The sequence below is a fragment of the Anabrus simplex genome, chromosome 1 (genome assembly GCF_040414725.1).
Source record: "Anabrus simplex isolate iqAnaSimp1 chromosome 1, ASM4041472v1, whole genome shotgun sequence".
Taxonomy (NCBI): domain Eukaryota; kingdom Metazoa; phylum Arthropoda; class Insecta; order Orthoptera; family Tettigoniidae; genus Anabrus; species Anabrus simplex.
The window spans coordinates 1,192,785,821-1,192,800,135 of record NC_090265.1 but is presented as its reverse complement, the minus strand read 5'-3'; the positions used below and the strand labels follow the sequence as shown (position 1 = coordinate 1,192,800,135).

Here is a 14,315-nt window from a genome sequence, read left to right as displayed (position 1 = left end):
AATATAATAAATAAACCACACTCTCAGTGTAAAAATAGAGCAAAGAACATCATGCGAAAAGACAAACTTCTCAGATCATCATTTCTTTATTTTATTCTGTGGGAAAGAATGAAGCAAACAGACTTTTAATAAAGCTGAGATTAGTGCTCCGACTTGACAAATACTTATCCTTGCAAAAACAACTACATTTTAATGATTTTCAATTCTTATTTACAACACTTATAAACCCGAAAATATCTTCTTGGAAACAAAACAATTTGCATATCCATAACTCCAAAACTTTTCACGCTGTAGCCGGAAATGTGAAACCTTGTATGGGTCTATACCACGTATAGAGGTCGGCGGCTACGGAAGAAAAGAGGGTCTATACCACATATAGAGGTCAGCGCTGAGGGTTTAAAATGATCTCCCAATCATGTCAAGCAACGTTACAAGGTCCATGATTATGCATGTAAGTTGTATTCACGTTTCCACTGTTGTTATACTCTGCTTTAATTTAATAAACCCTATTGTGTTTTAAACTACATCTGTCTTGGGTTATTGCCTTTCTATACTGGGTTGTATTTGTATAAGAGGCACAGGTCTAGCTCCTGACCAGTCATTAGTCAGTTTTGACCACTCCAGGTTAATTTTTTTGGTATTTTTGTGAATGTGTATTGTATGTGTTACTACTTTGTAATGTTGAATGATGTGCGTTTGTGTATGTTCTTCGACTATACTTCATTAGGCCTGAAGCAGGGTAAGTGTGTGGTTGTACCCTTAATTGCTTAATTGCATCATTTGAACCCATTATCTCCCTAATGCAACCTAACAGATATGTGATCCAAATCGCGTGGCCATTTACCTGGTGCTGTTATTTTCTCCTAAACTATCACTTGCGCATCAACACTATTATCACCATTTTGATTGTCCACATTTACGGACAATTCTGAAGTTGAATCTGCCACTACCTGTCATTTTACTCGTTTACAATAAAACCAACTACTAAAAAAAAAGTCTAAAATACTTAGGGAATACTTCTAAGCAGTGAACAAGGTAATAATTAAACATTTAAGGGTATTATTTTCACAAAATAAAACAAAATGGGACAGTTAACGTAAGTCAGAATTATGAACTTGATATGAATAATAGTGCAAAATTGCAATGCTTGGATTTTATTTTTTTCTTAATTTTTCCATTGCTATACTTCAACAACTGGCTGTTGCCATTTCTTGATGGATGCAGTATTTTTGTATCAGTCTCTTGGCGCAGGCCAGAGCAAAGTGTAGCTTCTACCAAAGTCCCAGTCTCATCCATGGCTTGACAATATGGAAGGTGCTGGGGGTATGGGTGGTGCTGAGTAATGTATTTGGAGCACAACTAGTGTCGAGTGTTATGAAAGGTGTTGCTCATAGGATCAGTCATGCTGCAGTAGCACCTTCTGGCCCTATGAGGAAAGCAATGGCAAACTACCTCACTCCTCATCTTGCCTAGTACGCCTCATTTGGGCTCTGCCATTGGTTTTTGCGGTTTCCCTATAATTGCATAACCATTGGTGGTGCTATTTGAGGATCCAGCCAGCCTCTGGGCTGATGACCGAACAGACGGACAGATACTTCAACAATTAACACTTCTTATAAAAATATTAGATGCTTCTTTGTTGCCACCTTCTCTCAGTCCGCTGCTACTACTACTACTACTACTACTACTACTACTACTACTACTACTACTACTACTACTACTACTACTACTACTACTACTACTACTGACAGAAATTGTGATACAAATGAAGGATTGAAGACGAAGAAAGGATGTGCTCCACTTCCACCTTTGTGTCACCATCTCCATGAATAAACTTAACATTGAGTTGGGTAATATGTACACTATTTGTGTGGTAATCAGTATTTAAAAAATATTTGCAATAAATTGATGTCACTTATGTACTATCCTTTACATGCTCTCTCTCGCACAACATAGAAATATATTTTATTAACTGTATCAGTTTTACCATCTCCTATTTCATTAAGAGCTTCATTTGGAGCATTGCGACCTATGGCTCTGAAACCTGGACTGTATTAAAGGCTGATAAGAAAAGAATAAATGCATTTGAAATGTGGTACTGGCGTCGAATGTTACGAATTCCCTGGACTCACAGGCTAACAAATGAAGAAGTTTTCAAGAGAGCTGAAGAAACCATTAGTCTAGAGAAAATGATCGCGAAAAGTAGATGTAGTTGGATAGGTCATTTACTCCGGCATTTATTTATTTATTTCTTTATTTATTTATTTATCATGCCTTTGTAGGTGGCGAAGTTAGGGCTCTTGGCCCTCTCTTACACTTATCATGGTGCACCACACTGCTTGAAGGGAAACTGGAAGGAAAGACTAGAAGAGGACGACCAAGAGCAGGGTTCCTTGATGGCATTAAAGGGCGACGTCCATATCAACTAATCAAGCAGCTGGCTCAGGATAGAAGGTCGCTGGACGAGGCCAGTCATGCTACCCACCAACCATCAGGTTGAGGAGAATGAGAGAGATTCTTTGTGACAAGAGCTCAGTAAGAGACAGTTGTTTAATTTTATTATTATAGTGCACAAATTGTGCATTACCTAATTAAAGAGAATCAGTCATACAGAACTCACTGAGAGACTTAGTTAGCCTTGTTTGCAATTAACAATGTGATAATGATCACAATTATTATTGCAGAGTTCACACAAGCACATGTTACTTGGGTTGTGGAAAGACTTCAAGTTGCAAACCATGTGATGGAATGCATGTACAGCCATTGAGGCCATGAAGTGTCGCAGCGCCTGGTTGGTATCCGCCCAAGTCTTGTTCACCATGCCCTCAGTGGAGTAAAACACAAACCAGATTTCTTTCTTTTTCTCTTCCCTCTCCTCCAGTAGCCTCTTCCAGCTATCAGTTGATAGTAAGGAGAACTTTAGTCTCAGCGTCTTGATTAGAAAAGGTTTCTGACGAGTTCGTAAATGAGCCTTGATCTTTTGTATTTAGATACGCTCAATGTTGTCTTTTGTCTTTAGCTGGGAGGCTGTTACAAAGACTAGCAGATCAACAGTAAAAGGTGTGATTTTGCTCTAGGGAAAGGAGAAGAGGAGAGGTAACCCTTGCCTATTGTGTTCAAAGCATTAAGATAACTGGAGATAGTGAAAGGGCAACACGGTTTTGGTAGGTTGACTAAGGACTTACGGAGGAAAGAAAAGTCTGTGTTGGTGTTAATGGATGGTAGTTTTGTTTCATTACTGGCTTTGTTAATAAATTGCTCTTCTTGTCTTTGAACTTTCTTCAACCAAGTGTCATTCTGAACATCTGATATGAACTACAAAGTCAGTAGCATACTGACAGATTTTTTGCAGCAAAGCCAGTATTGTAGTTTTGCCAAAGTTGAGCATTAATGCAAAGGCAAGAGCAGTCAAATTTAAAAATGATGGATCATATATGTGTAATGTGTCAGTACTGTAACCGTATTCTAGTTCCTTCTCGAGTTGTAACCTGATTCTATGAAGGAGGATTCTTGAAAGGATTTTGTGTGTTATGCCTATCAAATGGGAGTGGGACTCCATTATTCCCATAGTTCCGAGGCTTGCTTACAATGTTCTGAGCATGCTTGATGAAAAATTCTGTGAAGCAGGATGCTACCCGTACTCACACATAGTCCAAGTGAGGATCTCTCCCCTAATGGGTTAGGGACCACCGGTGGATTTCATAGTCCTAGCCGCCTGAGCACAAGGAGGGCCATGATTCAGAATATGTCCGAGGTGTCCACTCCTGTTCCTTAACAACTGGTATCCCGACTTTCAGGACCACTTAACTAGGCCACTCAGCCATTGTCCATGGTTCACGAACTAGGATGCGACTACAGTAACCCGCACCATGAACCATCAGCAAACAAGAAACTAAATTACAAATATGTTTTTAATTTCATTAGTATGCAAGAGAAATGAGCTAGAGGAAAATGTTTGGTTATCACATTTCAGGTACCGAAACATCTGTTGTACTTGAGACCCATGATATAAGATTTTGATGATTGACTATTCAGCAAAACATGGAAGTCATCAACTCCAGAAAGAGACTCTAAGAACATGACAAGAGTTTCTACTTCATGTACATCACAATGATAATCATAAGGCAATGACATATATCACTACCACAGTTATGTATCAGGAAGAAGAAGAAGAAGAAGAAGAAGAAGAAGAAGAAGAAGAAGAAGAAGAAATAATTCATAGGTTAATAGTAGTAGAAGACAAAAGTATTCAATAGCTTTGAATCTCGAGGCCTTATTTTCCAAAATGTGTCTACTTGGGGGATATGTACTTTTAGCTAAGAGTTGTATCTCATTAATCTGATTGTCTAGAGTTCTCATTTTTTCTATCCTCCTCAATGTAAAACAATGTCCTTCTTGGAATACAGTAAATCTGTTTTATTTTAGCATGTGAGTGGAAACAAAGATGTTTGGCAACACTTTGCTCTCTGTATTGTTCTAACTTTCTTTATTTTATGTTTCAGGTATGATCGTTCGGATGAAGACGCAGATACTGAAGGCTATTATAGTGATCGTGATAGAGACAGGAAACTGGATCATGAAAGAGATAACCGTGAGAGAGATCGGCGAGATAATCCCGGCTACAGAGATGATTACAGGCACCATTATCGTGGCCACTCGGAACGAGATAGAGGTCAACGCGAAGAACTTGAGAAAGGAAGCCGTGATAGACCAGATCATCGGTATTTTAAATCTGTCCTTTGTTGTTGGTGGTGGTGTGTTGACTAGTTTCATGCAGTTTCCCATGTTACCCTGTCCTGTGTTACCATCTTCACACTATGCACTGTAACACTCAGTGCCGATAGCTCGGCACATACCACTTAACTAAGAACTTCATTCTATTTAAAATATCCACCTAATCAATACACATCACTTCACAAGTGAAAACACATGCAATTTCAATGTCCAAGTGTAATAGGATACATGTTTCGTCTTACTGGAAGACTTCTTCAGCCGTAGCATCTTATTAAAAATAATGACTTAAGAATAAAATCACATTGAATATCACTCTTGAAAATAGAATAAAGTTCTTAATTAAATTATGTCAATACAGACCATTACAATGAAATTTGTCAGTTGTAACATACCGCTTAGGTACAGACTGTTGTACAGTGGAGGACAGGATGCAGTAAATGGAGTAGGAATGATCATTAGAAAGGATGCCATGGAATATGTGGAAGAGGGGAAGAAGATCAGTGACAGAATAATCATAGCAAGAGAACAGTTTCAGACAGGAACATGAGATCTGTTGCAAGTATATGCTCCACAAACTGGAAATAAAGAGAATACAGAACACTTCCTTGAAGAAATGGAGAGTTGTATAGAAGACATAGAAGTGATTATAATGGGAGATCTGAGTGCACAAGTGGAAAGAAGGAGACTGGGAAGAGAAGAGATTTTGGTGCCATATGTATGGCAACAAGAATCAAGAAGAAGGATATTTTAATGGACTTTTGCCAGATATATATATATATATATTTCGTATGGCAAGAGGATACATTCTTACAATCTGGTTATTTACAAATGTGTACAATTACAGGATAAAAAAAGTTTGATTTATACACACAGAACAAGTACATAATAAAAGAAACAATATTTGTACATTTGAGCTCATCAATATCTGCATTGCTGCTAAAGCTGAATGTCCAGTTTTGTTATCCAACTCACAGCTTCATCACTGGCCTCGTGAATGTCCTTGATTGTCCCACTGAATCTTCGGAGTGGGCACTCTGTGACGATATGTCTGAGGCACGTTTTCTTGTGATAGTAAATTCGAAAATTAACGATGTCTTACCGAGTGATCATACGGAAAATTTAGTTTTGTTAAGCAAAGATTAGGATATAGAATTTGAGAGTGAAAGTAGTGATTGTGACGTTGTTGCTTTTGATACATTGAAAAATATCGGCCATGATGTTATTAATTGAGGGTTTGTGTGAGAAGACATGGATGATTACAGAGGGCAAAGGGAAATGTTTACGGCAAATTATGGGTCTCAGAATGCTGCAAAGAACTGCTTATGTCCTGTGTGAAAAATTTTCAATTGTTTTCTACCGTCAAAATCGTAAAGGTGATAGTAGAACCGGCAGATATTCACGCTCAACATTGCCTGCGGTCACATGGTGTGATATTTCCGTTCCGATTGAAGGTAAATGAATGTGTACTGGGTACTGTGGAGGAAATGTACGTAGTTTTTGCACTGTGTATGTTAATGAGCATAGTACAGAAACCTGTATTGAGATCTTATTTCTCAAATATCCAGGTACTAGCTACTTCTATATTTGGTTCAGCCATATTTTGGGTTCGTTTGAAAGCTCAGAAGATTCCTCCACTTCACTGACCTTAGGTAATTCCAGTAAATTATGCTATTTGTGTGTTTATGCACTATAACATACTGACCACTTTGGTAAAATTCATTGAACCACTTGTCATTTATGCCCGATTAACTAAGAGCCTGCACTCATAGTATGCTTGGTGCTTTACTCCTCCTGCAGCACAGGGTAGCCAGGTATTGAAAGTCGTCCCATGCTGAGAGGTTGAGACTTATAAAAACTACTCTTCATGCTCACAGAAAAATACCTTATTTTTTTATCTTATGTGAACTGGAATATTCCCTTTGTAAAAACCAGCAATAATCGCCCATCATCGGAAGATCCTATCTTCCTCGATACTATTGTTTCATTGTATCAATGACTTGGTTAAATCGCTCTCCCTGCTCATTACTTACAGGCCCCAAGTTCTCAGGAAAGAAGTCCAGATGTGAATGTAAGAAGTGGATCTTCAGTGACAGTGACATACGGCAGCCCATTTCTTCGTAGTTTCTTAGTAACATCTCTATTAATTGGGGATAATTTTCTTCCTTGCGATTCCCTAATAATTCTTTGACAGATGCAAAGGATTTCCATGCTCGTGATTCCTTAGGGTTAAGTTTTTTTCTCAAAAATGGTGTCCTTCAAAAAATTTCTATTTGTGGACTGACAAATATGCCTTCTATTAATTTAGCATCACTGATTTTAGGGAACACAGTCCTTAAGTATTGAAAGGTTTCTCCACGCTTATCTAGAGCTTTCACAAAAATTTTAATTCACTCTAGTTTTATATGCAGAGGCAGAAGTAGTACTTTTTCACATTGCACTAGTGGAGGATATCTAACATTATGTTCACTAGGAATATAACCTTCTCTGATAGGCCAGTCCTTTACCACATAATGCTGTGCTGTTGCTCACTGTCCCACAAACATAAAAAACAGTAAAACTTAGTAAACCCTCCTCATAATCCAAGCAACAAAACTATTACTTTCATATCGCCACAAATTGCCCAGCGATGTTCATTATAATTTACTGCATTCAAAATTAGTGACAAGTTTCTGTCATAGCGACTGAATGTGCCACTGGAATGGAAGGTTTTGTGTTGCCATTGTGTAATTAAACTGCTTTTAAGCTTAGTTTTGATGAATCGATGAACGGTCTCCATTCTTCCGGATTGTTTTCAATATCTAATTCATCCATCAGTCCGTTCACATTTTTGCACGCACAAACAGAATTTTCCATTGCAAACTGAGTAGTCAGCTTATTTCGTTTTCTGAACACTGAAATATTGGTATCTCTTGCTAATAAGTTCCATTCTTGTAATCTAGAACTTATTAGTTCAGCATGTTACTTGGAAAGACCTAAATACCTAACTAGATCATTAAGTTCTACCTGTCGTCTCAGATGAGGTGTTTTATGATGTTCGGGAATGTAGGTAGGATCAGTGGAAGTTGAAGAGTAGTCTAAGGATTCTGATTGTGCGTGTTCCTCTGGAATGACAATCCTTCCCACTGTGGTGAGGGATAGGGACAGGAAGCTCTGGATAGTGTGGCACGGGTCCTTGTGACTGATGGCAGATTAGGATACACAATGTTACCTTTCGTTTTCCGTGAAAATCCGTCTGTTTTGGTAATACAAAAGTAACAATTTTCCAGTTGACTGGTAGGCGGTCGCCAAATCATTGGAACAGCAAAAACATAATGTTATTTTTTCTCCGCAACCACTCTGTTAACTTCATGTAACATGTTACACAGCATGCGTGTGGTGCCCAATTTTTATCTTGATCACCTACTTCACAGCCAAAATACAAGTAATATGTTTTTTTTCTATATTGTCTGCAATTGATTGACATTGTGATTTCAAAGTTAATTCCCCACAAACATAGCAGAAACTATTTGGAGAATTTTTACATCAACGACATTTGCAATCCATTTAACACTATTGCAGAATAACTAGTACCAGTCACAACACTTCCACACTCAGAACTATACGTTTCTTGTCTCACAATACAACAGCAAGCAACCGTATTTTCACAATTCAATGGCAAGCAACCATTTTTTCTTTCAATTAGTCAGTTATAGCCAGATGTGCCTACCCTCCGTACAGATGTATAATAAGTGTAATAAAACAATAAACCACCGTGAAGGGTAACACTCATTTAAACCACAAAAGAGAAAGTATGTTTCAAATGGTACTTTAAAAGAATGGAAATTATACGTATTTATGTAAAAGATCCATGTTAAAGAACATATCCTCTTTCAAAGTGGGTAGATTTTAACACATTTTTATACGATTTGCTTACTAAAAAATATGAGATCGTGGGTTCGAACCCCACTGTCGGCAGCCCTGAAGATGGTTTTCCGTGGTTTCCCATTTTCACACCAGGCAAATGCTGGGGCTGTACCTTATTTAAGGCCACGGCCGCTTCCTTCCCATTCCTAGGCCTTTCCTATCCCATCGTTGCCATAAGACATATCTGTGTCGGTGCGACGTAAAGCAAATAGCAAAACAAAAATTATGAGTTTATAAAAAATATGATGTGCAGGCAATTTTCCAAGGCCATATTCGTAATCAGGACATATAAATTACCTAAAAATAGTTATTCTTGTCCACGTTATGAAAACGTTGTTGATTATAATCAGCTGTATGGGGAATGACACAGAAAGGAATGTTACTGTAGTGTATGATCTGAACTTGATATAGATGTTGATTCCCATAGGGAACCTAAAATATTTGTCCCGGATGGAAAATTTATAGTGTCCAATAACGGACCAACTACATTGGTATTATGATCTGAACTTACCAAAAGTTAATGCGAGTGAGAGGTGGCATGACCAACAAATGGTGAATAAGTTAATACAGGAAGGGCAGCTAATCAGAGAGTGATGGAACTTACTAGAAGGAAAATTATTGTAGATGTGCTGCTGATGAAATTAGATGAGCTCTATACAAATGGTTTTATAAAACTTGGTATTTCTGATCCATTAAAGGAAACATCGACAGAATATCTTTCCTTTTTTTTTTTGGCACTCATTTGAGGTGATGGATTAAACTGTGAAAGATTTTCCAGACATGTCGCATTTTGCATTGCATAACCTTTCTTGAAGATTGAATGAGCATTCCATTCCTTAATTTCACTGAAGGTTTACTTGACCAGAATTTGATGGAATTACTTACTCTAATTGAAGAGAGTTGAGTCGGCTGGAGTTTGTATGTATTGATGTACACATTTGCTAGTCTTCTCTTTGCTTGCTAATGACTATGAAGGGACTATTCCAACTGGCTGACCTGACTATTTCCTAAACTTTTTCAGGAACCATAGGTTTCCACTTCCTTTTCAGTTTTTCGAGTATACTGAAATTCTTATCACAAGGCATATAATTGCAGCCTGTAACTAGGAACTTCATATCTATTGTACCAGGAAAAATTGGTTTCAAAGAGCATGAGATCTTTCTAAGGGGTGCCTAGTCCTTAGGAGAGGATACAGAGAGGGAGGATCACAAGGCGAAATAATGTATATCATAACTTTCTTCCATTTATTCAATCTATGAAAAGTTACCCTATTATATTGCTGAATTGTAGTGATTAAGGGTATTTATTGTAAAATATGTTCCAATTCCTATAACAAAATATCGAGAAATTATGTTGATCGTATAAAAATCCAAATGAGTAATGTTCTTTTCAACCAGTTATGTCCAATCATGATTTTCTTGATGTAAAACAATAAAGCATGTTGAAAGTAAGTTAATATTCCACTTCAACGAAATCCTAAAGCCCTTTCTATTATCATTTGTGATTTCAGAGTATGTTTTCTGCGTAAATTAAACAAAGCAAATTTTATAATTCCTTCTCGTGAAATTCTCAAACTATTTATATTCATATATAAAACACTTGAAATTAAATTTGATCTTCTGGTAGAAAGTTCTAAGTATTGTCGTATTTTATGTGACCCATTATATACTTTATATGAATATTGCGAATTAAGAGTTTATTGTACGTTTTCACTATAAATAAAGCACTGAACTGAAGTTCTAAAGTTCCAACAAGTGAGAGAATACGATATTATGAGAGCACACTGTCTTCCAAAAGTCTGTCTGTATTTTTAAGTATTGTAGAACATTAATTTTTAAAGTTTGCAATCTGCTAATAATTGTTCATCAAAATAAGTAAGTGAGTTTTTGAATTGAATTAAAGTTCTTTGTCAGCAATGACATTGTCTATAAGAGTTCTGTTGAAAGCAGAATTATGTTTCTGAATGAAAAGACACTTATATCACCTGAATTAAGTCTTCTTGTTAAGCTCGAACTGTTGAATACTGCTCATCAGTATACTGCCACATACACCTAAAAATTTAACCACTGTCACCCACGTGTGTACATAATGTATAATTTTACAAATACCTGGAAAAAAACGTATTGCTGTGTGTGTGGGTGGAGTAGATCCATAGATATGGATCATATATCACTCGAAGGAAGCCGTGACTCGTTTATAGACTTATTTAACAAACCAAGAGTATTCTGGGATTTCTTTTGGTGCAAACTTAGTATTGTTCTGAAGCTGAACTGATCAGTGGCATTTTCACTTGCCTTTATTTTACACTGAACATTTCCAAAACACACATTGATAAAATCTATATTCTACTTTAGAGTTAGGATACTTCACTTTGAAAGCATTATTCTTACATAGAAAGTTTGCCACTACTAAGATATTGCCTACTACTCTTACTTTGTACACATTGGCTCTCTTGGCACGGAAATGATTGTACATGTTCCTTCACAATATTCTAATCTTCTTCTGTATATTTTATATTGTGCTTATGTGATGAATAATGTTTCCCTTGACCATCTGAATATGTGACAAGGCCTTTCTTCTTGTGTGCATTCAGCATCTGAAGTCTTTGGTTCGTGAGACAGAAAATGACTTTTAAATTTGTGGCACATACCTGCCCAAGTCCATTGCCTGTGGGAACAGTGTACTGCATCATTGATTGTCGCAACTTCCAGCTGGATTGTCATTCTGTCCGTGTGCCCTGTGTGCTATGGGACTGATTTCCATATATGGTTCATAAGATATGTGCCTTGTTGGTCATCTGAGAGTTTGTACAATTTTAGATAACACCTCTTCCCATTCCTTTGAGAGCTCCTTACACATTTGTACTATCATTTGCATGTTACCTGCAATAAAAGAATATAAATATATTGTATAAAATATTCATATACATTTTTCACTCTTACAGCATTTAACTTACAAGTTCAATTCATAATTACAACATGCAGACACATGGTTCACAAAACATATTTTGAGGTTATAAAAACAATACATACCTCTTGTACTGGAATTTTTGGTGCTTTATTTATCCCCGTTGAAGTAGCGTAAGCCTTTCCATGAACACTCAAGTCTTTCTTAGCAGGCACTTTGTTTCTAAAAGTATTATATTCTGTATCTAGGTCCATCTTGATGTACTAAACTAATGAACAATGAACTAAAGCACTTAAATAAGTATTTTCACGGGTAAATCACAGTATGTAGGATGCTAAAAGGTTTGTTTTATCACCTATTCAATACATATAAATTTTATAAATTAGGAATTTATTATTGATTCCACTTGAGACATGTTTCACCCTTCATTGAGGGCATCATCAGTCAAATTATCACCTCAAGGCAAAAAATCAGTACACCAACAATCTGTGTAGATGGCACTTACATTGGTCTCTGTGGAAAGTGTGATGGAGATTTAAAAAAAATTCAAATCAAATCAAAATCTCTTTATTTGCAAATGAGGTGTCTACCTCGGTGGCAAATGGTACACTAAAATACATTATTGTCAAGCACTAAATTTTAAATTAACAAGAGAAGAAGAAAATTTTTCTAGAATACAATATTATACAATTTACGCTAACAATTTTTTCTATTAAACAATCTGTAGATGGCACTTACATTGGTCTCTGTGGAAAGTGTGATGGAGATTAAAAAAAAATTCAAATCAAATCAAAATCTCTTTATTTGCAAATGAGGTGTCTACCTCGGTGGCAAATGGTACACTAAAATACATTATTGTCAAGCACTAAATTTTAAATTAACAAGAGAAGAAGGAAATTTTCCTAGAATACAATATTATACAATTTACGCTAACAATTTTTTCTATTAAACACACAGCTCAGCCTTAATAAATTTATATTGTTTACAAAATTCTACTTATAATATCTCCTGTACTTACAAACATAGTCAACTCATATACAGTATGTGGAATTACTTCAAATAATACTATACAGCTGGTATAAGATAAAAATTTACATTGCATTTTTTTTTTTAAACCCATTTTGGAACCTAAGTAGCATAACGATCTGCTGTGTCTTAACCAGAGCCCCTTTTGTCACCACTTTTCAGAGTTCCTGAAGGGCCTTCACAGCTACCGTAGCGATCCCAGGGCCCTCGACGTCCCCACTGTACTTCACCCCTACAGGCAGTCCCCTACTTCGTCTGTCCAAACTCCATAGACCAGGGGATGGAATTAATTTTTTCACACACATTTTTTTATTTACAATAACCTGCACTGGTCGAATGTCCTCTAACATTTCATTTATTTTCTCTGTTGCTGTTTATTCTCTTCTTGAATATCACTACAGATTTTGGAAAAGGATCAAACACTAGCCCTGGTAAACTGTTCCACTCCTTCACACTCTTCCCAATGAATGAAAATTTGCCCTAATCGCTTCTGCTAAAATTCCTTCTAATTTTATACTTGTGGTCAGTTCTGCCAATATAATTATTTTCCAACTGAAGCCTCTCACGAATTTCTCCCCATGCTTCTTCTGTTGTATAGGCTCTATATAGTCCTATAAGTCTACTTTCTCCCTTCTCTTGCTTAAAATTTCTCACCCAAGTTCCTCTAACATTTCTGATACACTACTTTTTCTCCTGAAATCCCCTGTTACAAATCTTGCTGCTTTCCTCTATACACTATCTTTTTCTTTTATTAGGTATTCTTCGTGAGGATCCCAATCACTGTTTGCATATTCCAATAATGGACGAACCATACTTAAGTAACTTTTTTCTTTTAATTCTTTGTTGCATCCTTTAAGTAGCCTCATTATGACATGTAACGATCTGTATGCTTTCCTAACAATGCCATCAACATGACCCTTCCAGTGCAAATTACTTTCAAATTTCACACCTAAGTATTTGCACTTGCCATCTTTTGGCATAACTAACTCATCCAAAGTATATTCAAATTCAGTTTTAAAGCTCCTGTTTGTAAATGTTGTAACAGTTGATTTGCCTCCATTAACCTTCATATTATTTTCTTCAACCCATTGTTGGATACGGTCAAGGTCCCTTTGTAATTCTGAACAATCCTCAATGTTATTTATTTCCCTATAAACAATTATGTCATCTGCATACAATCTTATTTTTGATGTTATATTTTTCCCTAAATCATTTGCATATATTATGAAAAGCAATGGACCGATTATACTACCCTGTGCAATTCCCTTCCAAACTTTCTCTTCCTGTGATATATTATTTGCTACTTTGACTTTCTGAACCCTTGAATTTAGAAATGTTCTTATCCAACGTATAACCCTTACGTCCAATCCTATTCCCTCCAATTTCTTTAATAATATTCCATGTTCTACTCTATCAAAGGCTTTGGAAAGATCTATGGCTATGCAATCTAACTGGCCTTCTGAATCCAACTGATCTGATATGTCCTGCTGAAATCCCACCAGTTGTGCCTCACAAGAAAATTTCTTTCTAAATCCATACTGGCTCCTCATGAAGCAATTTTTATCATCACATATCCCTCTGATGTACTCTGCTATTAAACTCTCCAGTATTTTACAAACTATACTGGTCAGGCTGATTGGTCTGTAGTTCTCTCGTTCCCTTTTATCACTCTTTCCTTCATAAATTGGTATTATTATAGATTCCTTCCATTCCTTCAGTATTATACTATTATTTATAACATAGTC

At 36.5% G+C, this 14,315-nt stretch overlaps 1 protein-coding gene across 3 annotated transcripts in view; it reads left to right on the top strand.

The window, feature by feature from the left end:
• The window catches only part of Sec16 (Secretory 16), a 753,833-nt gene that overhangs the window by 191,318 nt on the left and 548,200 nt on the right, over nucleotides 1–14,315 (top strand). For all 3 annotated transcript variants that reach the window (XM_067137541.2, XM_067137539.2, XM_067137540.2), the window contains exon 8: nucleotides 4,503–4,721. In XM_067137541.2, the coding sequence (XP_066993642.2) occupies nucleotides 4,503–4,721 (219 nt within the window). The remainder of the gene's footprint in view (nucleotides 1–4,502; nucleotides 4,722–14,315) is intronic.